Source organism: Mastomys coucha, unplaced genomic scaffold (genome assembly GCF_008632895.1).
Source record: "Mastomys coucha isolate ucsf_1 unplaced genomic scaffold, UCSF_Mcou_1 pScaffold7, whole genome shotgun sequence".
In the NCBI taxonomy this organism is placed as follows: Eukaryota; Metazoa; Chordata; class Mammalia; order Rodentia; family Muridae; genus Mastomys; species Mastomys coucha.
In genome coordinates this window covers 47976907-48001915 of record NW_022196913.1, presented here as the reverse complement: position 1 = coordinate 48001915, position 25009 = coordinate 47976907, and the positions used below count along the sequence as shown (strand labels likewise).

Sequence of the window (25009 nt, the reverse complement as noted above, 5' to 3'; positions counted from 1 at the left end):
CCCCCTCCCCACCTGTCACCCCGGAGCTCAACCCCAGAAGATTTTGTAACCTTCCATCTCCCTCCTTCTTCTTCCTCTCCCCTCCAAGATTTTTGCTTTAAATATGCTCAGCTCCACTAAGTAAACGGCTCTTGACAAGCAATGCTTCCTTGAGTCCTGTCGTCTCTCTCGCCCATTCTTTATTCACAGGTTGTGACCCTCCTCGTTCCCCCAAATAACTTGACCTGCAGGCCAGGTCAATGGACACTGATGATCACTGTGACATGAACAGTGTGATGGACACTGTGATTTACACAGTGATAGACACCGGCTGATGACCACTGTGTGGTGGACACTGTGTGATAGTCACTTTGTGTTGGACACTGTGTGTTGGAAAATTGTGAAAGTCACTGGGTGATGGGCAATGATGACCACTGTGTGAGGGACACTGTGATGGACACTTGTTGAGGACCACTGTGTGATGGACACTGTGCGATGGTCACTGTGATGGACACTGTATGTTGGACATTTTGTGAAAATAACTGAGGGATGGACGCTGATGACAATGGTGCAATGAACACTGATGGACACTGTAATGGACACCAGGTGATGACCACTGTGTGGCAAACACTGTGATGGTCACTGTGTGATGGACACTGATGACCACTGTGTGATGGACACTGTTATGGTAAGTTGGTGATGACAACTGTGTGGTGAACACTGTGTTTGTCACTGTGTGAAAGACACTGTGTGTTGGACACTATGTGAAGATCACTGGGTGATGAACACGGATGACTACTGTGTGAAGGACACTGTGATGGAGAGTTGTTGAGGACCACTGTGTGGTGAACAGTGTGTGATGGTCTCTGTGTGATGGACACTGTGTGTTGGACAGTTTGTGAAGATCACTGGGGGATGGACCCTGATGACCCTTTGCCCTTGGTTATCTCTAACCCAGCTACATTATATTCACACACATTTCTTTTTTTTTTTTTTTTTTTTTTTTTTCGAGACAGGGTTTCTCTGTGTAGCCCTGGCTGTCCTGGAACTCACTCTGGAGACCAGGCTGGCCTCGAACTCAGAAATCCGCCTGCCTCTGCCTCCCAAGTGCTGGGATTAAAGGCGTGCGCCACCACCGCCCGGCTTCACACACATTTCTTGAAGACAGAATTAAGTCATGGTTCATTCTTCTTTAATTTTTTTATGGTCCATTTAAAATCTGTATTTGACTATTTTAATTGAATTAATCTATTTATTTATTTGTTCTCTTTTTGATGGTTTGACATTTGTTTTAAGTTCATGTCCATGTCTATTTTACTTGGTGTGTTGAAATTGTTGATTGACAAATTATAGCTAACTGGTAAGATCCAACACACTGGCCTGTTTCTGAAATAGAAAATATCTAACATAGATTGCATGTGGCCCAGAAAGCCAAAATATTTAGTGTATGGATTTTTTTAAGTTTGATAACTTCTCATTTAGGACATTTGTATTTAATATAATTATTGGCACATTTGGATATAGGCCTGCCATTTTATTATTTTTTCCTCTGTATGGTTTTTAGTTTAGTTTAGTTTAGTTTTGTTGTTTCTTTATTGGTTGTGGTTTTTGTTTTGTATTGTTTTGTCCTTCTTTTCAGTCTCCATATTTTGGTTATTTGAACATTTTTTAGTATTTCATTTTATCATTTGTATTCTTTGGCTGTATCTTGTAACAGGGTGCTGTAGGGACTACAATAGACATATTTAGCTCCTCAAAATCTACTTAGAGTTGATATTTCCCCCCTTCAGGTAAAATGTGGAAACCTGAGTATCACATGGGACTCTCCATCTTCACCCCTTTATATAGTTGCACTGAAAACTCCAGCAGACAGTGTGGCACATTCCAAAAAGGGTCAAAAATCCTCAGGCCTGCCAAGGATGTGAAGGCCTGAAAATTCTTTCCATTGATGGCAAGAATATAAAAGGATGTGGTCCCTTTGAAAAAACAATTCATCAGTATCTACAAGGTTCAATCACAATTATCATGTGATTTAGCAATTTGAGTCTTGGATATTTTTCATAAGATGGTTTTAGACATATGTCCACACGATGATTTACTTAGAGTAGAAGTAGATCAAGTGTCAGCCAGTAGGAGAATGGATAACCACATGGTCACTGTTAGACATACAATGAGATAGTATTTAATAATGAAAGTAGCCCTTAATGCAGCCGAGATGGATCTCTCAGAAGGCATCAGACACTCATCAGTGTTTTTTGTAGGATTCCACTTGTATGAAGAAACTTCCAAGACCCAATGAAACTAGTCCATGGTGATTGAAATCCAAGCCCAGGTGCCTCTTGTCTGGTTAACGATTTTGGAAACTGAAAAGGAGCACAAAGAAATATTCCAGAGAAAGGAAAATGCCCCAGCTCTTCTTTGGGTGGTATATACTATTGTTACATACAATTATTAAACATATAAAATGTGTGGACTTTTGCAAATTATATGTCAATTTTAAAGACTCATGTTTATGCCACTGCCCTATGACCATCCGTCCCTAACAGTGTGCATTTTGTCTGCCCACTTTTTCAGTCACAAATTATGGCACATTACCTTTACACACATGAGTGCATATGCACACCCATTTACACACACATACACTATCTCTTGTATTCTACACTGGCCTTGAACTTGGTATGCAGTCAAGAATGCAGGTGAACTCCTGATCCTTCTGCCTCCACCTTGGGCAAGCTGGGCCTCCAGGGCAGTGCCACCACATCTAGTCTTTCCTTTGTGCGTGTATTTAATCACCGTATATGAAATTACCAAATGTTCAACATTTTTGACCTATAAGAATAAAAAATTCTTATGGTCTAAATGAACAGGTTTTTAATGTTTTTGGATTATTTCCTTAGATTACATTTTCAGAGCTGGGTGTTGAGCAAAATTTATCAACACGAAAGGCTGTAGGTGAATATTTTGTGTTACCTGCCATTCTACAAAGTGATATTTTAACCTTTTAAGTGTCTGGCTTGTACCTTATTTTTAAATTATTTGCATGCTGTAGTCACCTGCAAGTCTTCCCAGTCTGTTTACACACTCCTCTGCCCAGAGCTCTGTTCTTTTTATGGCTCGCAACACTTTCCACATCAGTTTGTGTTCATTTTTTAGCCCTTAGCTAAAGAAGAGGAAGAGGAAGGGGGAGGACAAGGAGGAGAAATGCTAATTACCGATCACTTCAGGAACACAACTGTTGGGTCTTAAACCCAGGACAAAGTGCTAAGGTGCTTATCTACATCTCAAATCGGGTCAGGCCCAGGGTTCTCTTAGCATCTCTTAGTGCTTACCTCTTACAGGGTCCTTCTGGTTGGCATACTCCGCCCTCTACCCTAAATGTCTCCAGCTCGGGCTGGGCTGCCCTTCTCTTAGATGCCCTTCCTCATATAATCCAACCATTTTGATTACCCTTTTCTCTACTCTTTACACTCCTGGATCTCCTCTCTCTCCTTCCACTTCTCCCATGTGACCAGGCTCAAGGTCACGTTCAGTCCTCCGGACTCAGATCTATGCTGCTGGCAATGCTTTCCCTGTTCTGGAGATTCTCTCTCTCTCTCTCTCTCTCTCTCTCTCTCTCTCTCTCTCTCTCTCTCTCTCTCTCTCTCTCTCTCTCTCTCTCTCTCTCTCCCCTCTCCCCCTTTCCCCCCTCTCCCTTCTCCCCTTTTCCCTCTGTTCCCTCTCTCTTCTCTCCTAGCATATTGTCTCGTACATGTTATTCATCCAAAGGACCAGTGACTGTAAAGTGCAACAGTCTTTCAAAAAGTTCGGAACTAAAACACTGTCTGTCTCAAATATCTTATTATCCCACAGTCTAGTTTAACATTCATTCCCACACGTTTTCCACACTAGGACCTTTTAATGTGCTCTAATCCAAAACAAAAACTTTAGCCCCAGGTGGTGGTGCATGCCTTTAATCCCATCACTCAGGGGGCAAGGCTAGCTTCGCCTACAAAGTGAGGGCCACATAGTGAAACTTTGTCTCAAAGAAAAAAAAGAAATCCAAAACTAGAAATTTAGCTGTAAGTGTACGGACTCTGAAACATAGTTCCCTATGCACTGTGAATAATTCCCTAAAACACAACCCTAGGGAACATGAGATCCTGGCTAGTTAATAAAAATCCAAGCCAGTCGAGCGGTCAAGAACTTTTTACAGGTCTTCGAAGGACAAATGAGTCGTTAACATTCTTACGGACAACTTCGTCACGAAACTGTAAATCGTAAGAGCGGAAAGAGCAATGTAATTCTGCAGCGGAAAATGGCTAAGGCGCACCCCTAGTTCCTGCCTGGGAGACAAGGTCACCGCAGGCCACAGTCAGGGGACAGGGGCGTGGTGATGCAAAGGCCGGCCAGGAGAGGGCAAGCTTAGAGGAGCCTGGCTGGGGCGGCCATGCGAGGGGCGTGGTCAGGGAGGGCCGGGACCAGGCGGGCGGCTCTGGGGAGGAGGCGTGGCGACGGCGGACTACGCAGCGGGCGGGCGGGGAAGGGCAGGTCGGCCGGGCTGCCCACGCTCGCTCCCGAGGCGACTCGGCGTCGGGGCTGCGCGGGAGCGACCCGCTCGGGGATGGACAGCGGCTCAGTGGCGGCCGAGCGACCGAAGCGCACACAGGGTCGCCAGCGGCTCCTGTCCTCCGGCTGCGGAGTTCCGGCGCGCCCCGGCATCTCCACGCTGCCCAGCGGACGAAGCTGGCCGAGGCCTCGCGGACGGGCCGCCCGCGCGTCCCCGCTGCTGCTCCTCCTGCTCGTGCCCTCGCCGCGCCTGGCCACCACCGCCCGGCGTAGGACGCTGGTTGAGCGTTCACGCCCGGGGCTTGTCATCCCCGCGGCCGCGCTCGGCGCCGGCTGGAACGCGCTGGGCCGTCTGCGGCTGGGTGCCCGGCGTGTGGCCGCGCTCGTGAGCAGTCGGAGAGGTGAGGCTGGAGGGAGGGAGGGAGGGAGATCACACAGGGGACCCGGCTGTGGCCAAGCCGCCGGGGCGAGGGTTCCGAGCGCAGAGCCCGGGTGGCCTGGCTCCGGATGACACGCATACTCGGGGCTGCCCTTGCACACGTGTTGGAGCCAGGGAGAAGTGGAAAAAAGTGCTAGAAGCCGGTGTCCGGCATTCAGGTCCGAGGGGCGAAAGATCCGGGAATGAAGGGATGTCATTTCGCATCCAAACTATTGATTCATTCATGGCCTGTTGTCGCCCCTTCTCTGCCAGGCACTTTACTAGCTGTTTGGGGTAATTCGTTCAATTGTTCAACAAAATCTTTTCTTTCCGGAGCTTATTTCACGCAAGATATGCAGCATGTGTTTTCTATATGAATATGCACTTATCCATGTTAATTTTACATGTACTAATTTGACAAATACTATAAAGAAAAATAGAGGCTTTATATTTAGATTTGAAGAAGAACTCTGCGTTTAAATTGAGTGATCAGAGTAGGAATCTTTGATATGTTATTTAGGTAATTGAAGGAGGTGAAGGACACCTCTGAACTGCATAAGAGGAAGAAAGTAAACTAGCTGGAATGTGCTCACAGTAAATAGTAGATAAAATCTTATCGTACAGGCTAATCTGCAAACGTGGCATAATTACTTCTTGGGTAACCTGTTTCTGTCCATTAGTGGTCATATGCACCCACGCTTTGGTTTTCCATATTTTTTTTCCTATGAGAATTACCTGCATCTAGATTTAATCTAATTTAAGAATACTTATGGCTCAGGGAGAAACTCCTAATAGTTCTGGAAAAGAAGGATGCTTTATACAAAGATAGGAAAATGAGCAGTGAGCTTTATGCCAGTGTTTTGTAGGATTAGGAATTGGAGATCTGTCTGGCTTCTTATCTCCATACCTTGCCCTCCAGTGTACTCTTTTGATTTGTTCTGCATTGATACCAGGTGAGAACTGTGTAGCCTGAGCTGGCTTTGAACTCACAGAGATCCCTTGTGCCACCTAAGTCCTGGGATTAAAGGCTAGGCTACCACACCCCTTGCAGTACTTTTCACAAGCTGCTGCCTGCCAATGTGTTTGCTCATAATTTACAGTCTTGGAGCCAAGGAGGGGGGTCTTTCTCATAGTGTTAGCAAGATAGGGCTATTTTAGTGTTATACTTCGTACATGAGAATGGCTGTATTTTAAAAAGAGAAACAGCAGAAACAATAGGAAGCTTTCATGCCCCTTTTTAAAGCCATCAGCATTTTGCTCTTTTATTCTTGGCCTGGGGTTATCAGTTAGGTTTTGTGCCTGAGGTTCTTGGTGGATAGATCTACTTCAGGATGGTGTGACTTGAAATTTTGCAGTTGGTTTCTCCTCTATTCAAGGGTATCTTTGGACTTCTTTTACAATTATGGATTTTAACATACGGCTATGACGAAGGTCTCCAGAAAGGAGAATTACACATCTTCCTGCTATGATTCCTGGGAATTCAGAACTGCCAGGTCCTCATTGTTGTCTTGACAGAGCAAGGTGGCATTCCCTTCCCTCCCTCTGCTGGTGGAACACCCATTGGGAAGTAGCCAGCCCTTTTCCTTACTTTTTAGAAGCCAGCTTTCTTGAAATAGGCTTGCTATTTCTGGTACCAGTTGTTTCTGGAAAAAGGGAAAAGAAAAACATAAGTGTACAAACTACTGCTAGCAGTGGTGTTGTGTGGGTCTGAGGACCTAGCTCAGTAAATAAAATACTCAAGCAGGAGGACCAGAGTTGAGGTCCCCAGAACCCACATAAATACTAGGCTTGCATGGCAACCTTTATGTTATTCCAGCTTTCAGAAGGTACAGTTGTGGGCGATCTCTAGCCATATCCATGAACCCTGGGTTCAATCAAGAGACCCTACCTGGGTGAAGAAGGTACAGGTTGATCAAGAAAGACGCCAGACACCAATCTGAGGTGTCTACAGACAGGCATACATATGGTACATATGTGTTGCAGAAAGCATTAAAAATGAATCCACCCTGCAAACTCGCTTTCCCACCGGGCCACATATTTGAGCCGGTACAGTTCAGCCTCAATACTAAGCTCCGGCGGATTTTTGTTATTTTCTCCCAGCAAGCTACATCTCTCTAGCATGCCACTCTATACCCCCCACAATCATTCATCTAAATAGCGCCTATTACCCGGTAAGTAAAGCATGACTCCTAAGGCCTTCATATCCAATCAGATTTATATAATAACAAAATCACAATTTACAAGATGCCAATACAATAATTTCAGAACCAAATAATAAAGACGATATTCTAACTCAACCTATTTTGTAAAAACCTTTGCTTGGTTGTATAACCTCGTGGGGTCAGGCTCGTCTTTGTCTGTCTCCATGATCAACCTTCTTCCTGCTTCTCTGACCCTTCTCCTCCTCCAACTCTTGCTCCACTTCTCTCTTCCTGTCCAATCACAGGCCTGTCACTGCCCTAATGTGATTGGACAGAGAAAATGCTACAGCACGTATGTACCTGAACATGCGTGTTTACACATGTGAATGACCACATGGGTGCTGGGAATTGAACCAGAAAACTCCGAAAGAGCAGCTGGTTCCATTAATTGATGAGGCTTATCTCCATCCCCTGTTATGATTGTGTCTTGGTCTTAGTGAACAGACAACATGACCAAGGCAACTCTCCTAAGGACAACATTTAATTGGCGCTGCCTTACAGGTCCAGAGGTTCAGTCCAGTATCAAGGTGGGAACATGGCAGCATCCAGGCAGGCATGGTGCAGGAGGAGCTGAGAATTTTACATCTTCATCTGAAGGCTGCTAGCAGAATACTGGCTTGCAAGCAGCTAGGATAAGGGTCTTAAAAGCCCACGCCCACAGTGACACACACACCTCAAACTCCCAATGTAGTCAGGGATGACCTCCAACTCTTGAACCTCCTCTCTCTTTCTGAATGCTGGGATTTCAGGTGCACACCACCACCCTTCGTTCTATCTGGTGTTGAGCATTGGATCCAGGGGCTCGTGTGCACTAGGCAAGCACCCTATTGACTAAGCCTCATCCCGGCCCTAGACAGTCTTCTGTAATCTTACAGAGCGACCTCTAGTCCTGGACTAGATGTGAATGGTGATAGAAAAGGTCCAGGGTGCAGTGAGTTCACTCACATGAGGAGGTTACTAGAGAGGGTCATAATCTAGGTCCTACATGTTGTTAGAGCTTAGTCACAAAGTATAAAATTATTCCTGGCTTATTGTGTGGAGGGCCTTCTGAAAATGCTAAAATGAGGGTAAGAAGGAAAGCAGCCAGTATGGCTGGGAAGAAGAACTCTTCATTTCAATAGTAGAAAGACCAAAGCCCAATTAAAATTGATGAAAAGGCTCGCTCAAGAGTTAGGCATGTGGTGGGCATGGTGATGCATGTCTTTAATCCCAGCACTTGGAAGGTGAAGGCAGGCAAATCTCTTGAGTTTGAGACTAGCTTGTTCTACAAATGAGTTCCAGGAGTTTGTGTTTTTGTTTGTTTGTTTGTTTGTTTTTGAGACAGGGTCTCTATGTAGCTCTGGCTATCATAAAATACTCTGAGTATACTTAGAGAGGCTTTGAACTTAGAGAAATCCAACTGCCTCAGCCTTCCATCTCCTGGGTTTATAGGTGTATACCACCACACCTGGCTATAAATATTTTTTTAAGTACAAAAAACACTTAGACATTCCTTTTTTTTAAGATTTATTTATTTATTTACTTATTTACTTATTTATATATAGGTACACTGTAGCTGTCTTCAGACACACCAGAAGAGGGCATCAGATCTCATCACAGGTGGTTGTGAGCCACCATGTGGTTGCTGGGATTTGAACTCAGGACCTCTGGAAGAGCAGTCAGGGCTCTTAACCACTGAGCCATCTCTCCAGCCCCCTAGACATTCCTTCAAAGAAGACACTCATCCGTCCAGTAAGCATATGAGAAGATGTGCAACATCGTTTGAGAAGTGCAGGTGAAAGCCACAACAAGATACTGTTTGTACCTAGTAGGATGGTGACAGTTTATAAAGCAAACATTGTAACAAGTGTTAGGGAGGACATGGAGAAATTGGGAGCCTTCTTGACTGCTGGTAAACAAGAAAATTGGTGATGCCACTTGAGAAAGCATCTGGCAGTTCCTTAAACAGTTAGTGTAGGACCCTGCAGTTCTTTTCCCAGGAGCATACTCAAGAGAATTGAAACAGTGGCCACAGACCACTCAGGAGAGCAACAAAGTGTAAACAGCTGGCTCCTTCAGCTCCCAGGTGGATGAACACTGGTGGCGTTGCACAATGGAGTATCCAGCAACACAGAAATAAAGGCTGGCATGTTCTGCCATGAGGATAACCAGTAGCCATCATGCTATGACCATGTATGACTCCATGCATATGAAATCTACAGAGTGTGCAGACAGTAGGGCCTAAATAGATCTCTGATTGTAGTAATGGAGAGTGGGGAAGAGGGTTGGGTGCTGGCTCAAGCCTGTAATCCCAGGACTCAGGAGACTGATGAGGCAGAAGTATCACTGAGTTTGAGGCCAGTTTGTTCCAGGTTGGTCTGGTCTGTAGCAAGAGACCCTGCTTGACACAGTTGGCATCCTGGCTGAAGGGTACGGTTTCTGGGATGGAGAAAATTGATGGGGAAATCAGTGAACTACTCTAAATATACAAGAAACAACTGGATTTCATGTATGCACTGGGTTACATCCTATGTGTGGCTTCTGGCACTGTAATAACAGGATAGGTTTCTGCGGTATTGAAACCTAACCTATCGCGTCAAATGGCTTTTGCTTACTGCTAAGTTTGAGCTTACCTGCCTTTCTTTTCCCTTCTAGAGCTAAGCCTGTCTGCTAAGTGCCATCAGCTGGAGCAAAGAAAAGGGAACTTGCCCACCTCTGTGAGTCGGCAGCTCTACTTTGACACCCACGCTCTGGTGTGCTTACTTGAAGCAAATGGTGAGCACACACACCACACTCTCTCGACCTTGGGTCAGTGCAGGGATCAAAGCTTTAGTACTCCTCATGTGAACTTGGAGCGTCTGTTTCTCCTTTAGACTTTTAAGCCTTCAGGAAGCTTTTGGTTGGTGTTCCAGTTGGCTTTCTGTTGCTGTGGTAACCACCAGGATCAAAAACAAGTTGGGAGAGGAGAGGGTTTATTCAGCTTATATATTATATGTTATCATTTAGAGAAGTCATCACAGGAACGCAGTAGGAACTGAACTTGAGACTGTGGAAGAATGCTGCTTACTGGTTTGCCCCCACCCCCACCCCACTCAGCATGCTTTCTTAAGTAGCCCAGGGATGACACTGCCCATAGTTGTCCTGGCCCTCTTAGATCAATTAGCAATTTTAAAAATGCCTCCACAGACAGGGGGATGCATCTTGGAAGCAATTCTTGAGGTTTGCTCCCTCTGCCCAGGTGTATGGCGTTGAGAGCCAAAGCTAACAAAAGCTTCTTTGTTAAGGAGAAAGACACTTATGTATTCTAGGCTGGCCTCAGACTTACTGTATAGCTGAGGGTAACCTTGAACTTCTGATCCTCCTACCTCTACGTGGGGTTACAGACGTGTACCACCATACACAGTTTATGCAATGCTAGGGAATGGAGCACAATGCATGCTAGGTAAGCACTGTCTTTTTTGTTGGTGGTGGTGGTGGTGGTTTTTCGAGACAGGGTTTCTCTGTGTAGCCCTGGCTGTCTTGGAACTTACTCTGTAGACCAGGCTGGCCTTGAACTCAGAAATCCGTCTGCCTCTGCCTCCCAAGTGCTGGGATTAAAGGCATGAGCCACCTCTGTCCCTCTGGTAAGCGCTGCCTTCATCAGGGTTCCTATTCCTGCACAAACATCATGACCAAGAAGCAAGTTGGGGAGGAAAGGATTTATTCAGCTTACACTTCCACATTGCTGCTCATCACCAAAGGAAGTCAGGACTGGAACTCACACAGGGCAGGATTGAGGCAGGAGCTGATGCAGAGGCCATGGAAGGTGCTGCTTACTGAATTGCTTCCCCTGGCTTGCTCAGCTTGCTTTCTTATAGAACCCAGGACTACCAGCCATGGATGGCACCACCCACAATGGGCTAGCTAGGCCCTCCCCCACTTGATAACTAATTGAAAAAAATGCCTTACAGCTGGATCTCGTGGAGGCATTTCCTCAAGGGAAGCTCCTTTCTCAGTGCTAATTCCAGCTTGTGTCAAGTTGACACACAAAACCGGCCAGTACAAGCACTTACAAATTTAACTGCTCTCCTCATCCCCTTTAAGGATGGTTTTTGCTTTATCAATACAGTGGAGACTTTTTAAAATAGTTTCTCTCTGTTGAAAAGACAATACATTTTTGCTTGTGTTTGGATTTGCTGGTGGTTTTGGTTGGTTGGTTTGGTTGGTTTTATGTTTATTAGCTGTGGAGAGGTTCTTCCTTCTACCACATGTTTCTGGGGATAGAGTTCATGTCTTCAGTCTTGATACTAAGCACCTCTATGCTCTGAGCCATCTTATCTGTCCTGTTTGGGGTTTTGATTTATCTTTTGTGTTCGTTTCTTTTCTGTTTTAATTTTTAAGCTTTGTTTTATTTTTATTTACGTATGGGGGGGGGTGCCCTCTGATGCCAGAATAGGGCATGAGATCCCCTGGAACTGGAGTTGCAAATAGTTGTAAGTTGCTCTAAAAGGGTGCTGGAAACCAAACTCGGGTCATCTGGAAGAGCAGCAGGTTCTCTTACCCAGAGACAGAAGCTAAGCAGCATGGGATTTGACTTCAGATCCCTAGCACCCATGTAGATAGCCAGGCACAGTGACTAGCCCGTAATCCCAGCATCAGGAGGGGAGACAGAAGAGCTTGCTGGCGGCCCTCTGTCTGAGTAAGCAAGCTACAGGGCCAGTGAGAAAGGCCCTACCTCAGAAAAATAAGGTGGAGAGTGATTGAGGAAGACCCTCAACTATCAACCCCTGGCCTCTATGCACATGCACACATACTCATACACAGACCAAATGATTGCCATTTGTTCCCTGAAAGTGCACTTGGAACATAGGATATGATCTTATAATTAATATTCAGAGAAGTGTGCTGATTACAGTTCTGTATTGTATGCCACATATATTCTCCATACCAGACTTTGAATTAACATAGAGCATTTAAAATAAACTCGTCTGAGTTTTCTTCACTGAGTTTATTTATCCAGTTGGACATATTCATGTTTGTAGAGCTTCCCACCGTAGGTGAGCTGCAGTGGTTGCTGCCTGTCTTGAGCAGGCAGACACCCTGGGTTGCTGTGTAGCTGTATGAGTCTGCCCTTGTCAAGCTTCTGTGCATCTATACCACAGACATAAAAAGAGTCCCAAAGATCCTTTTGGGATCAAATGCAGTAAGGTAGATAGTATGTAGTGACATTTTTTTTTTTTTTTGAGAATTCTGGAATTTGGGTTTCTTTTACAAACACAGGAATATAAGAATGTGTTCTCATTTTAATCCCAGGTGTGGAGATATGGGGCTGTTTCAGACTTTCCACAGCAGTTGACTATGATTTGCCTCATGCTCTAGCAGAAGCATGGTTTTGTCAGCCTTAGATAATTTCTGCAATTGTGTGACATTTGGAATTTTGGGAACTTTTCAGAGAGTATATAAATGCTCGAGCCCCAGTAGGTGGTATTGGTGGGTTGTTGCTGGTTGGGGTTGGGGGTTGGTGCTTTGTTAGTAGCTGAGACCCAAGAAGGGACAAAAGGAAAGAAACTAGATTCAGGGATTTTTCTAATTTCTCTCTCCTCTCTATCCTTGTCTCTCTCCTATCTAGTGTTAGGGGTTCAAACTTGGGGGGATAAAAGCGGGAAAAAGAAGAACCCACAAAGTAGCAAAAATCAGCTGCAATAGTGGGCTTTGGAAAAATGGCCAAGCACAGTGTAATAGTCTGTCAGCTTTTCTCATTGAGTGAGAAACATCAGGCCTTTCCACCAAAATGTCTCTTTCAGCCTAGAATTTAAGAGAGAAGTAGAGATGAGAAGGGGCGATGTGTAGAGTTGTGTCTATAAGCAGAATTGCTCCTAAATTTTCTTGATTCAGAACCTGAGGACAGCGTTAGAGATTGCTGATGAACCAAGCCACTGAAACACATGCTGGGTTTCCTCCTGGTCAGGGTGTCAGACTTGTCACAGCCTGTGGGTCTGGTCTCAGCCTCCCACTAGGCCATGCTTTCGTCATTCCTCAGAGTTCAGACCTTCATGAGAACATGATATTTCCTATGTCCTTCTTTGTTTTTCCTTCTGAGTCTGGTTGTTTCTGTGTGCTGGCCTAGGGTTTACCATTCAACAAGCAGAAATCATTGTGTCCGCGCTGGTCAAGATTACAGAGACCAACATGGACATTGTCTACAAAGACATGGTCAGCAAGATGCAGCAGGTAATGTGGGGCGGGGTGGCAGGGCAGGAATCTAAAAGGAGGGTATTACAGGAAATAATGCTTTCTGGATGGCGTCTATTAAAAAGTGTATGTCATTTTAACCATAGTTCAGAGGCTAAAATGATAATAAAAAATGTTTCATCAAAGCCATTTCGTTAGTCATTATGGCTTATGCTTGATGTTCACTGTGCCAGCACTAACTGTACCAGCCAAGCTCACACTAATGATTGGAGGTGTGGTCAGGACTGCAGGTGACAGCGTCCTGTCCCAGCTGAGGTCTCCCTCCCTCTAAAGCTGTGGCTCACTTGCCTTTGCTGCAGATGAGTATTCTCCTTACCTTCTCAATTTGGAGCAGAGGTGACCTTCCCAGTCTCCCATGTTCTGGTTTCTTTTTAACCCTGTTAGCTGGTAGAGGTGTAAAGAAGCAGGTTTGGGGGCCAAACTAGATTCCATGTGTCATTTTTCTTTTTTTCCAGGAAATCGCTCTTCAGCAAATAATATCTAAGATTGCTAACGTGAAAAAAGATATGATTATCTTGGAGAAGAGTGAGTTTTCAGCCCTCAGAGCAGAGAATGAGGTAACGCCGCACAGCCACGTACAGCACTCTTTGCTAAGACCTTGAGCTACACACACCTAGAAGGGCACAAGAAAATAGCTCACAGTGACTGTTGAGAGTGCGAACTGCCGAGCACATCAGGATGAGAACATTTCCAGCCCTAGAAATCCTGCCCAGGCTCCTTCCAGTTCCTCCTCTCAAGAGGAAGCCATGACCCTGTCCGATTAAACCTCCACTAAACCAATTTTGCCCGTTCTAGACCTCTGTTTGACAGATGACTTGCAATAACAGAACTTCTGTTTTCATTGTCTCTGATGCTGTGTTAATATGCACATCATCCTAATGTGTGGATAGTAGGACATCCCAGTCTGCAGTATTAGGGGTAGGTAGTTCTACAAATACCCTTTCCCCTACCAAAAGCAAATAGATAAAAATTTAAGTTTTTTATGTTTATGATCATTTCCCCTATGTGTATATCTTTGCACCACTTGTGTACACTGGCCACAGTGGCCAAAAAAGGTGTCAGATCCTCTGGAATTGGAGTTATAGATGGTTGTAAGCTGCTGTGTGGGTGGTGGGAACCAAATCTTGGTCCTCTATAAGAGCCGCAAGTGCTCTTAACCACTATGCCATCTCTCCAGTCCCATTTTTTTTTTTACTGTGTATATGTACATTGTGTGTGTGAGAGAGCATGTGTGTATGTACATGCATGTGTGTGCTCCACAGTATTCTTGTGGAGGTAGGAGGATGACCTGTGAGGCTGGTTTCTCCTTCCACCTGTCCATGGGTTTTGGAGATTGAATTCAGGCTGTCAGGCTTGCAAGGCCAGTGCTCTACCCACTGAGCGATCCCACCAGCTCACTTTCTGGCTCTTTAAAGTGTGGTGCATGGCTTAGGGAAGCACTGTCATTGCATCTCGCTTTGATCTTTAGTCTTAGTGAAGTCCTGTATGGAAGAGTCGTTTGCTGCCTGCTGAACTCGCAGGTGTCCTTGAACTCAGCTCCTAGAGAGCAGAATTGGCAGAAAGAAAAAGCAGAGGAAGAATTAAAAGAAAGACGGGGTCCCTGAATACAGATGTGTGTGTCACAAACAGTTGTTCCTCATTTGATATGACCCCAACATGACATCAGACTGCTCTCCCAGTCTGTACGGGCATTATGGGATGACTGTAAATGGGGTTTAGTTGATTCATTTTGTTTTTAGTTTTTTGAGACAAAGTCTTATTTTATATAGCCTTGGCTAGTATTCAACTCACTTTATAGCCTAGGCTAGCCTCAAATTAATTGCACAATCCTCCTGCCTCCATGTCCCTAGAGGTGAGAGTGCAAGACTGCACTACCCACCCAGCTCAGGTAGTTCTGTGTTCTGAATATAATTGTATGGTGGTAAGTGAGGGCATCGGTGAGCCTCACTTAAATGTTTACTGTGATGTGTGTCTTGTAGTTTTCCTCTGTCCTGTGTCCTTGACTTTTCTTCTTTTTACTGTGTTTTTAGAAAATAAAACTTGAACTGCACCAGTTAAAGCAGCAAGTGATGGTAAGTTCTCTTTCCTGTCCTTGGGCATATATGAAAATATATATAGATATTTATTAATAGATTAAAGTCATAGATACAATATAGGCAATGGAAAACTCAGTTCTATGTGGAGTATGCATACTACACTTCCAAAGCACATGTCAGGTGATGTTTTAATGACCTGTGTCTGTGGCCACATTCCTTAAGAAAGTTGCATTGTGGAAATATTTTTCTTTCTTAAGATACGGTCTCCCTGTACACAGCTTGAGTTGTCCAGCTCCCTCTGTGTCTCCTGCGTGTGGGAGCTTTCAGGCCTCTACCACCAAGCAATCATTGTAAACCAAAACTCCTCTAAAGTAGCCATGGGGATCCCTGAGACCTGTCTAGAAGAGGGTGGTTCTATAGGATTCTATGTGGGTTAGGTTGCCCGACAATTGGTTACTTTATAAAGCAGGAAAGAGCAGTGGTGTTAGAAAAGATTTAGATGAGTCTTAGTGAGAAACCTTATGTAGCAGTTGACTATTTATTCTGTTGGTCCATCTTTACTTTCTAAACTGCTCTAGATAATTTTATTCATGTTCCATGAGGAGGTCATAAGCAGTTGAGCTGTACCATGCTGACATTTGGGTCAAAGGGTTCTGTCTATGCAGATAACCAGGAGGGCTGGATACAGAGCTGATTTGAGATGTGGCTGGCCCTGAGTCCCAGGACACCAGGAGGCCTGGCTCCATATCTCTGACCAGCTCCCATGGGAGAAGCAGCAGACAGGCTTAAGTCTCACAAGGATCAGATCTCTTACCCTGGCTTCTTATTCTCTTTGTACTCTGCCCTATGACCAGGATGAAGTGACCAAAGTCCGGACAGATACCAAATTAAACTTCAATCTAGAAAAAAGCAGAGTAAAAGAATTGGTATGTTCCTTTATTAAAAGTAAATCATTAATTTATTTCTTTTTAGGATGAAATGCATGTTGAAGTCTTAATCTTACACGCAAGACACAAATATCATTAGACACTTCTCCATTTATAAGAGTTCACAACTTAATTTTAAATTTTAATTACATTCTAGATCAGGACTTAAATTTGGTTTCAAAAGTAACATTTAAATTAAAAAGTCAAACTGAATTTGAAACTTTTATTTCAAAGTTAATAGATTATATGTTATATAGGCATTAATAAGATAGTTACACTCAATCTTAATCTATTTAATACTGATTTAGCCCCACAGCCCCTAACTTTTCAAAGTCAGCTGATTTTCTGACTTAGGTAATATTATCATCATATCAAATTCTACATTGCACTTTGAATTTCTATATTGTCTTTTAAATACTATGAGTAGTTCTATATTTCAATGGACATATGTTGCATTGTTCTGGTGGGGGTTTTTGTTTGGTTTGGTTTGGTTTTGTTCTAGCAGTTTTGAGCCTCAGACTCTAGGCTTCACACTTTCTACATTGATACCACTGACACAGAACCCCCTCCCGCCCCCCGACCCCTCACCCCACACACACTCTTCCTGGGCTTCAATACCCTGCACTTTTTATTCCTGTCTGAGTTCTCCCATCTTCTTGCTCAGACACTCTTTAGCTTGAGTAACATCAAAAGGTACCTTTGTTACTTGTAGCATAAGCAGGCTAGGGCATGTGGAGAGTTTTTTACATTAGCAAGAAATGGCTCTCATGCAGAGGAGTCCACATCGCCCTTCCTACTCTGGTCATTGTTGAGTTTGTCTTCAGTCAGTGTGTCCTAGTGATGACTGAAGCTAGAACTCAGACAAGTATGGGATTGTATCTGAACTGCTCTTGGACTTCAGTGGTTATGTTGAGCTTTGTTACTCAAAATAATTGCCTGTCTTTAACATGATCCTGCTGGGTCACAAGGATCTAGTCATGTAGCCTCTGGAAAGCTTCAGTGACCTCCTTGACTAGTGTCTAAAAGAGAAACTCTACTAGGTTTTGCTGTAATTCACTTGGTTTAGGAAGTTAGTGATGTGCTTGTGCATAACCAGGGTGGAAAGAAATATATCTCAGAGATTGGGAGAGCTCCAGGGCGTGAGTAGAGATGTATGAAAAGTAGAGGATTTGCTGAGCGAGGAAGCCAGCTTCAGTCACCCTGAAGCACAGGACAGAGCTGCGTGGTGCCACTAGTAAATGTGTGACCGTGCAGTAATGCAAACGAGGGATTTGACTTCTTTATCTTTTTGGTAAATTAGGACTAAGGTTATAACTTGGTGGCAGAGCACTTACTGGGCACGTACAGAGCTCTGGGCTTAATACTAAACGCAGCCAACAAAAAATAGGCTGTGGTGATATTTACAACTGATTTCCACAGCTGTTCCAGAGTTCCAAGAGTTAGAGCCACAGACATGCCATTTTTCAATGGTGACAGTGTGGAGATGTAGGCCTTTCTTTTCCCTGTGTATTTGCTAATGCTGTGAGCAGAAAGGTGTACAGAGCATCCAGCTGCCCTCTGCCCTCTGCTGGTAATCTGAGGAATAGCACTGATCCGAAACCCAGCTTATGTAATCATCTATGGTCCTTAGTCATGGGCTAGTTCAGGTTCTGGGGCTTGGGGGCATGTTTTTACTTCTGACCACTGCATTGTTGCATTTGTTGCCCCAGTAGTTTGAAAACAACATTTTATAGGTATAAATTTTTCCATATTTTAAGGGCATTAACATTTTTCCTGATAACATTGTTGTCTTTAAACTACAAGTTGTACAGGTTGCTAAGTTAAATACTAATGTTCTTTATTATGTCTAGTTTTTATTTTATTGTCAATAGAGCAGTGCTAAATCTTTTTACTAGCATTAATAGCTAACAGCTTTCAGGAACACTGGGCTGCAGTTTCCCACAGCGGGCTTCTTTGCATTGTTGTTAAGACAGTCTGGGATGCTTTGCTCCATCTCTTGTATCCCTGTTATGCTTTACAATAATAATAGATCTTGTTATAGAATCATGTTTCTTGAGCTATTTTTTCCCAATATTATATTGTTTCTATAAATGCCAGTAATGTGTGTCATGCTTGTAGTTATGGGAGAATCATTCCTAAATTAAATGGTGCCCCTCCCCTTTATCAGCCCTCTCAAACCCAAAGGCACATTGATCAACACCCATATAAATGGGACCCAAGAAATGCTGTTCTAATAGTGGGCAGGACCCAGTGATGTCACAACTGAGAGATTAAAAAAAAACAACAACAACAACAAGAAAGAGAGAAGTGGAAAGGGGCCATACATCACATCATCAGTGCCTTGGTTTCTTTCTGGTGCTGTGAGAAACACCAATACCAAACGCAGCCTGGAGAGGAAAGGGTTACTTCAGTTTACAGCCTGTAGCCACCATCTGAGGAAGTCAGGGGAGAGACCTGGAGGCAGGAGCTGATGCAGAGGCCATGGAGGGGTGCTGCTTACTGGCTTGCTCCCCATGGCTTGCTCAGCCTGCTTTCTTTGAGAACCCAACCATCAACACAGTAAATTGGGCCTTCCACAACAATCATGAAAATGTCCCCCAGGCCAGCTAGGTGAGCCATTCTCATAACTGAGGATCCATCTTCCCAAGTGACTCTAGCTGTGTCCGGTTGATATTAAACCAACCACACAATCAGTGAGTATAAGAAGCCTCAACTACAAAGAAAGAGCAGGTGGGCTGCGGTGATGCAGGGTGACAGTCCCCTGTTAGATGCTCCAGGAAGCAGTGAGGAGTGCATGTTTAAGGCACCAGAAAGAGTGGACGAGACTCTAATCATGCAGCATGTTTGTTTCAGTACTCATTGAACGAGAAGAAGATGCTGGAACTGAGGACAGAAATAGTGTCGCTGGTAAGGACTAAGGATGACTTTTCTGTTATTATTTTCATCTTTGCCTCTCCCCATGCATAGCTTTGGGGTTAACCATTATCTGACATGTTACAGAAGGACATGCACATTTAGTTTGGGACTTTTTTTTTATTGTAGTAAAATAAAATATATGCAGAATATATGCATGAATTACCACTATAACAATTTTACGTGCATAATTCAGTATTGTTTTAAAGATTTGCTTTGTGTGTGTGTGTGTTTCTTTCTGTATAAATTACATAGCTTAGCAGTAGAGTGTGTCTGTGGCTTATGGGATGAGTGATACCATATTGTGCTGCCTGGGACCTACGCTTTAGGATCATCTGTAAGATAAGAGGACCATTCTATGGAATGGCTTCATTTCCTTATTATTTGCCTACACTGGTATCCATAAGAAACTACTTATACTTGAATTTTTAGTAAAATGTTCTCAGTGTTTTTACGCATCAGTATAACAGCCAAGGGTCACTGCTTGCTGAGGGTTAAATGTGCAGCCTGGAGTTGTCTTATGTTGGGATAAGGACATACTTGATGTCTGACCTGTGAGAGAAGACAGCCTGGAAAGATGTGGCTAGAAATAGTATCAAGACAGCACTGTCGCTGTCAGATCTAAGGCCGTGTTCATATGTTGGCAGAACTTTTGAGTCCACTGTCCCCTACAGGGGCTAGCCAGGGACCACACATCACTACCATCATGAACAGTCTGGCCTTCTAATGCCACAGCAGGTAAAGCAGACTCTGGTTCTCAAAACTTTTTCATGTAGGTTATTGCTCATAAGTCCCTCAGTAGCTCTCATGGGGCAAGACCAGGGATGGACTGTCAGTTTGTTTTGTTTTTAATCCCCCCTTCCCAAACAGAACAAAACTGAGACAGGAGACGTTAAGGGCCCTCGACAGTGCAATGTGGCCTGAGGACATGAGAGCCAAGACTAAGTCCCAACTCCAGTTGTCAAACCAGGACTGCTCCACACTGAGAAAGAGCTCAGGGTCAGAGCAACAGGACCCCAGCACACCCACAGACTCTAATGTTCTCAACCTCTTTGCTTTAAAAGCATGCCCAGCAAGACAGAGCCCTGACCCAGACAGACAGGAAAATAGAGACTGAGGTGGCTGGCCTCAAGACTATGCTGGAAGCACACAAGCTTGACACAATCAAATACTTAGCAGGTAAGACGTTTTTCATTTAAGTATTGAAAAGAACATGGCCAGTGTCCTAGAGCTCCCGGAGGCAGGCTGCACATGGCACTGGCTGACCATTTCTCCTGCTTTCACACAGTCTTGACAGCACCTCCTGCGGTTCCCAGTGCATGCACCTCCTTTAATTCGCATTTTTCTTTCTTAGTAGTAAAGACACCATTGTACTTTATAATTGGTGGGTCCTTAATTTTGGTAAGCTGTTATCCTTTCTCTTATGACAGTTTCATAAGAGAAACTGTTTCATAAGAAACAGAAAGGGTTTCATAAGAGAAAGGGTTTCAGTGAAGTAATATAGCAGATAGCGTATAAATAGAATGGAAAGTCTGTGGCTATCTTCCTTCATTGGGGGTACCCGTGTATGCACCTACAGAGGCCAGAGGGTGACATGGCTTCCTTGCTGTGTTTTTCTCTATCTTATTCCCTTGAGGCACAGTCTTTCCTGGAATCTGGAGCAAGGCTGATGCCTGCAATCCTATATCTGTCCTCCTGACCCCTGCCCATACACACAGAGCAGAGCTGGCATTATTGGCTTGCACAGCTTCTTACATGGGTTCTGCGGATTCAGACTCAGCTTGCAGTCACTGAGCCATCTCTCCAGCCACAAGGAAGTGTTGTAAAGAAGTTATTTTTGTTTTATAATTTTTAAGCCAAAGAAGGAATATATTGGCATCAAAATCAAAACAAAAACAAACCCCACTATTTCAAGTCAGGTCTAACATTTCAGAGCAATGAAATATTTTAAAGTTACAGTGGTATTAATCAATGGAAATTTGTTCCTTATAGCATAGCACATATGTGTGCCCTTTGATCCTACAGTTGCCGTGATTCTAACTTGCACTGAAAGGTTTTCTTGACTACTGGGCACGTTTGCATCCGGTTGCCAGTCGGAGACTTGTTCTTAATAAACAGTGTTTCGAGGATCCAGCCCATCCATCAGAATGCTGTTTCCAGGTCCTGACTGAGAAAGGAAGACCAGCATGCTTCCTCAGTAACCAGTGCCCCTCCTCACTCAGCCTCTAAGTGGCTTCTGACACCTGCTACAGCGCAAAAAGAAACTCCCCTCAGAGGCTAACAGTGCTCTCTTTTCTTACAGGGTCTGTGTTTACGTGCCTAACAGTAGCTCTGGGATTTTATCGCCTGTGGATATAATAAAGTGTCTATCTATTTAAAGAAATTCGAATTGTTTTTGCCATAAGAGTACCAGATTGTTATCCCACCCACCCAACTCCCACCCCCCCTTTTTTTTCTTGTTTCAAGTTTTAATCCTAATTTGACTTCATGCATATTATTTATTTCTGTGCAAACTGTGGATCCATAACCAAGGTGAAAAAAGATGGGATTTCTGTAATCATTCTTCCAAGCATCTCTGTTTAGTTGGCTTTTTGGCTGAGCAGTGTGGGTGGACCACACTTTCAAGACTCCTTTCAGGCAAACCAATGGACTTAGTCTAACCTGCAGTATTTGACAAAAACAAATACTGTATTCTCTACAGCTTTAAGTAGTTTGTAACGTGGAGAATGTGGGAACAGATTTTGAAAACAAGGTAGCTTTAAATCTGAAGAATCATTAGAATCAACCCAGAATACCAGCCCTTCTGTGCCTTACCAACAGCCACTCCCCGCGCAGCTTTGCCTCTGCAGCAGCTGCAGGGTTAATGGTGCAGGACTGTGGTACACCTTAGGGGCCTTTGTCTCTGGGTTCTCATTGTCTTAGTAACATTGTTAATGTGCCTTGCAGCTGGAAGTCTGGGTACCTAATGAAGCTTTGTGATTTTAGCACAAGTTCTCTTACTGCTGCTATGCCTGGGTTTCTGGTTTTGAGCCAGGGTCTTTTACCCAGGTTGGCTTTGAACTCACCGTCCCGCCTCAGCACTGCCGTGCCCAGCCTCTACCTTTCTGAATGGTAGCCTTCCTTCCCCCTTCTTCCTCTTCCTTTCCTTCATGATGTAGGAGTTTAGCACCACACTCCTGGCATTACCTACCTAGAAAACTTGTAATTCTCGAACTGAAACCCTGCGTCAGTGCATGGTTTGGCGTGAACTTCCCTCTGGTGTCACCTGCTTTTTTTAAGATGACATGCAGCACTTTGCTCCTGTGGGACATCTAGAACAGTGTGCGCAGCTTTTAGAATGAATACACCTTCTCCTATGAGCATCTCAGGTTGTAGCTTGCCCAGTGAGAGAGTCCCTGTGCTTGGAGAGGGCCTTGTCAGCGTTGATTTCTTTTGTGGTAGAAGACACCCCTACAGCCGCCTCAGCTCTCCATTGGAAACGGATCCTGGTACAGCTGCAGTCATTTTGGAGAAGTGGATTCTCCTCTCTTCTTTAAACTGCTGGCACTCGGATGAGAGTGAGCATTTGGGAAGCAGTGACACTTGGGGACCCTTCCTGGCTTGCCCCACACAGGCACAAACGCACAAGCTGGTGCACAGTGCAGAAACCACAAGAGACGGTGCTATCGGATTGGTGGAATAGATCATCCCTTGTCACTGTTCCAACCACATTGCTAAAAATAAAAGCTACCTTTTGTTTCTTGGCTGTAATTTCCAAGTTTGAGAAACCATTAAGTTCTTGCCTCATTAGAAAACATTTGTGTAAAAAGATTCTGAGCCCCACATATTATGGAAATCAAGTGCTTTTGTATTAGAACAGTATCACGGTGAAACAGAAGTTTATCTTTTTCAAGAAGACAAAAAAAAAAAGTGACTGCTTGATGTCAGAGAAAAGGGCTTAATAAAGACCAACTCCTGGGAGGAAAAAGCACCATGTGCAGTTATGTTTTACAATTTTGGCTAACCTGGGTAGGTTAAAAATAGAGGATACATTTCCCCATGTCCTGATAAGTATTCTTTAAGGAACACATCCTTACGTCTGCTTGAAGTGGTCTACACCACTCTGGTCTCTGGGCTGTGTGTGATTTTGCTCTAGTGTTCTTTGTAGCACCCTGGTCTTATTTGACCTTAGAAACTGTTGTCACTGAGGGTATGGATGGTGTACATATCTGAAGTTTAGGAGAGTTCAGGACTCTGTCCCCATTATTTTCTAATAAAGTTGGAAAGCATTGATCTGTTAATGTACACACATCCCCCTGCCGCTGCCTTAGACATACATGAATGATGAGGATAGTGTGACCAAACACTGTACTGAACCCTGCTGAAGCTGAGGAGCTCTTAGGAAATGCCTGGCAGGTTTCCAGGCAGCAGCCTTGAGTCCAGCCTGTGGGGACCTTGGCAGTAGCTGCATGGGGGTAAGAGTCCAGTGGGCAGGGCTTCCTTCCCTGTCTTCATTCCTAAAGGGTTCCTCTGTCTTCCTGCTAGGCGTTGTGTTTTCTGACCACCCCCACCACTTTTTTGTTTTCCTTGTGGTACTTGCTGGGGATCAGACCCACAGGCACGAATGTTCTGTCATCCTGCCTCAGCCTCCCAAGTGCTGGGATTAGAAGCATTAGTACAGCAGGCTCCCTCTGGCTTTTTTTTTTCTTTTTTTTTTCTTTCTTTCTTTTTTTTTTTAAGAGCCTTAAACCCAGTTTCACTCCTTTCCTGCATTCTTTTTGCAAAACCCCTTTGGGACTCTTTACTGGAGATACTTGCTTTGATTTCTGTATTGCTTTTAGTCTCCTGGCTGCTTTTCTTGCTTAATATCTGGCAACTCGATTTTCCCTTCAAGTATGCCAAGCAATTCAGTTAGCAAGTCACAGTTAAGAAGAAAGGCCTGACTCAAGGTGGATGTCTTGCTGGAGTCTATCTCTGAATGCTTTAAGTACCAAGATTCTGAGTACAGCAAGCCTGGGCCTGGGTGGGTCTGTCTGGTACCTTGGTACCATCTTCCCTTAACTTTCCTTGTCCCTCCTTCCCAAGCCTTTCTGCCTGCTAATTAACTGTGTCAATGTCAAGCACTTTTCCTCCCCATCCCCTGTGTGCCGCGTGCCAGGACTGGCAGACCCTACCCCAGAAAACTTGGGACTTCAAGGTGATCAAAGTTGTTACAGCTTTTATGGTATGAAGGCAAAAATGTGTTAACCAGGAATAACTTATTCTATATGTATGTAAGATCTTTGAGAATGTTTACCCTGTTGAAATATCTTTTTACAGATTTGTACTTAACATTCCTTCAGTGATAATCCAGATAATCTTGTAATCCTTTTATAGCTTCAGCAAATACTCAGTTGTGTTTTATCATTGTATAGAGTGAATATATTTTATTATCTAAGATAACAGATTTATGTTTGTGTGGCTAATGCACCTTTCTGGTGGTTCAGGTTGAATGTGTGAAACTAGACTATACCTTCCATCTGGAACAACCATATTGAAACTGTTAATTCTGTCCATTGTAAAATGGTACTATTCTGTTGCCTCCAGTGAATGACAAATAAATTTAATACCTAAAAAAGAAAATATTTACAGAGAGAATATATTTGAAAGTAAATGTCTGATTTTCAAAATAAATTTTATTTGAAAGAATTTTTTCAATCTGTGTGTAAAGTGTTTTAAGTCTCTGTGTGAGGAGAAGTGGTAGAATTATAAGTTAATGCGGTTAGGGAAAGGCATTCTAGAGTTCTCTTCTCTGTACCTCAC

The 25009-nt window shown here is 43.9% G+C and overlaps 1 protein-coding gene across 2 annotated transcripts; it reads left to right on the top strand.

The window, feature by feature from the left end:
• Positions 1–4489: 4489 nt before the first annotated feature.
• Mcur1 (mitochondrial calcium uniporter regulator 1) lies at positions 4490–24895 on the top strand. 2 transcript variants are annotated; one of them, XM_031358915.1, is made up of 9 exons: positions 4490–4925; positions 9778–9897; positions 13229–13332; positions 13809–13910; positions 15384–15425; positions 16244–16315; positions 19169–19222; positions 20293–20407; positions 21531–24895. In XM_031358915.1, exons 1-9 carry the CDS (start codon positions 4580–4582, stop codon positions 21584–21586), a joined length of 1011 nt encoding a protein of 336 aa, XP_031214775.1. In that variant the 5' UTR covers positions 4490–4579; the 3' UTR covers positions 21587–24895. The 2 variants fall into 2 exon arrangements, with proteins under 2 accessions (XP_031214775.1, XP_031214776.1); XM_031358916.1 differs by having other exon boundaries at positions 21254–24895.
• The last annotated feature ends 114 nt before the right edge of the window (positions 24896–25009 follow it).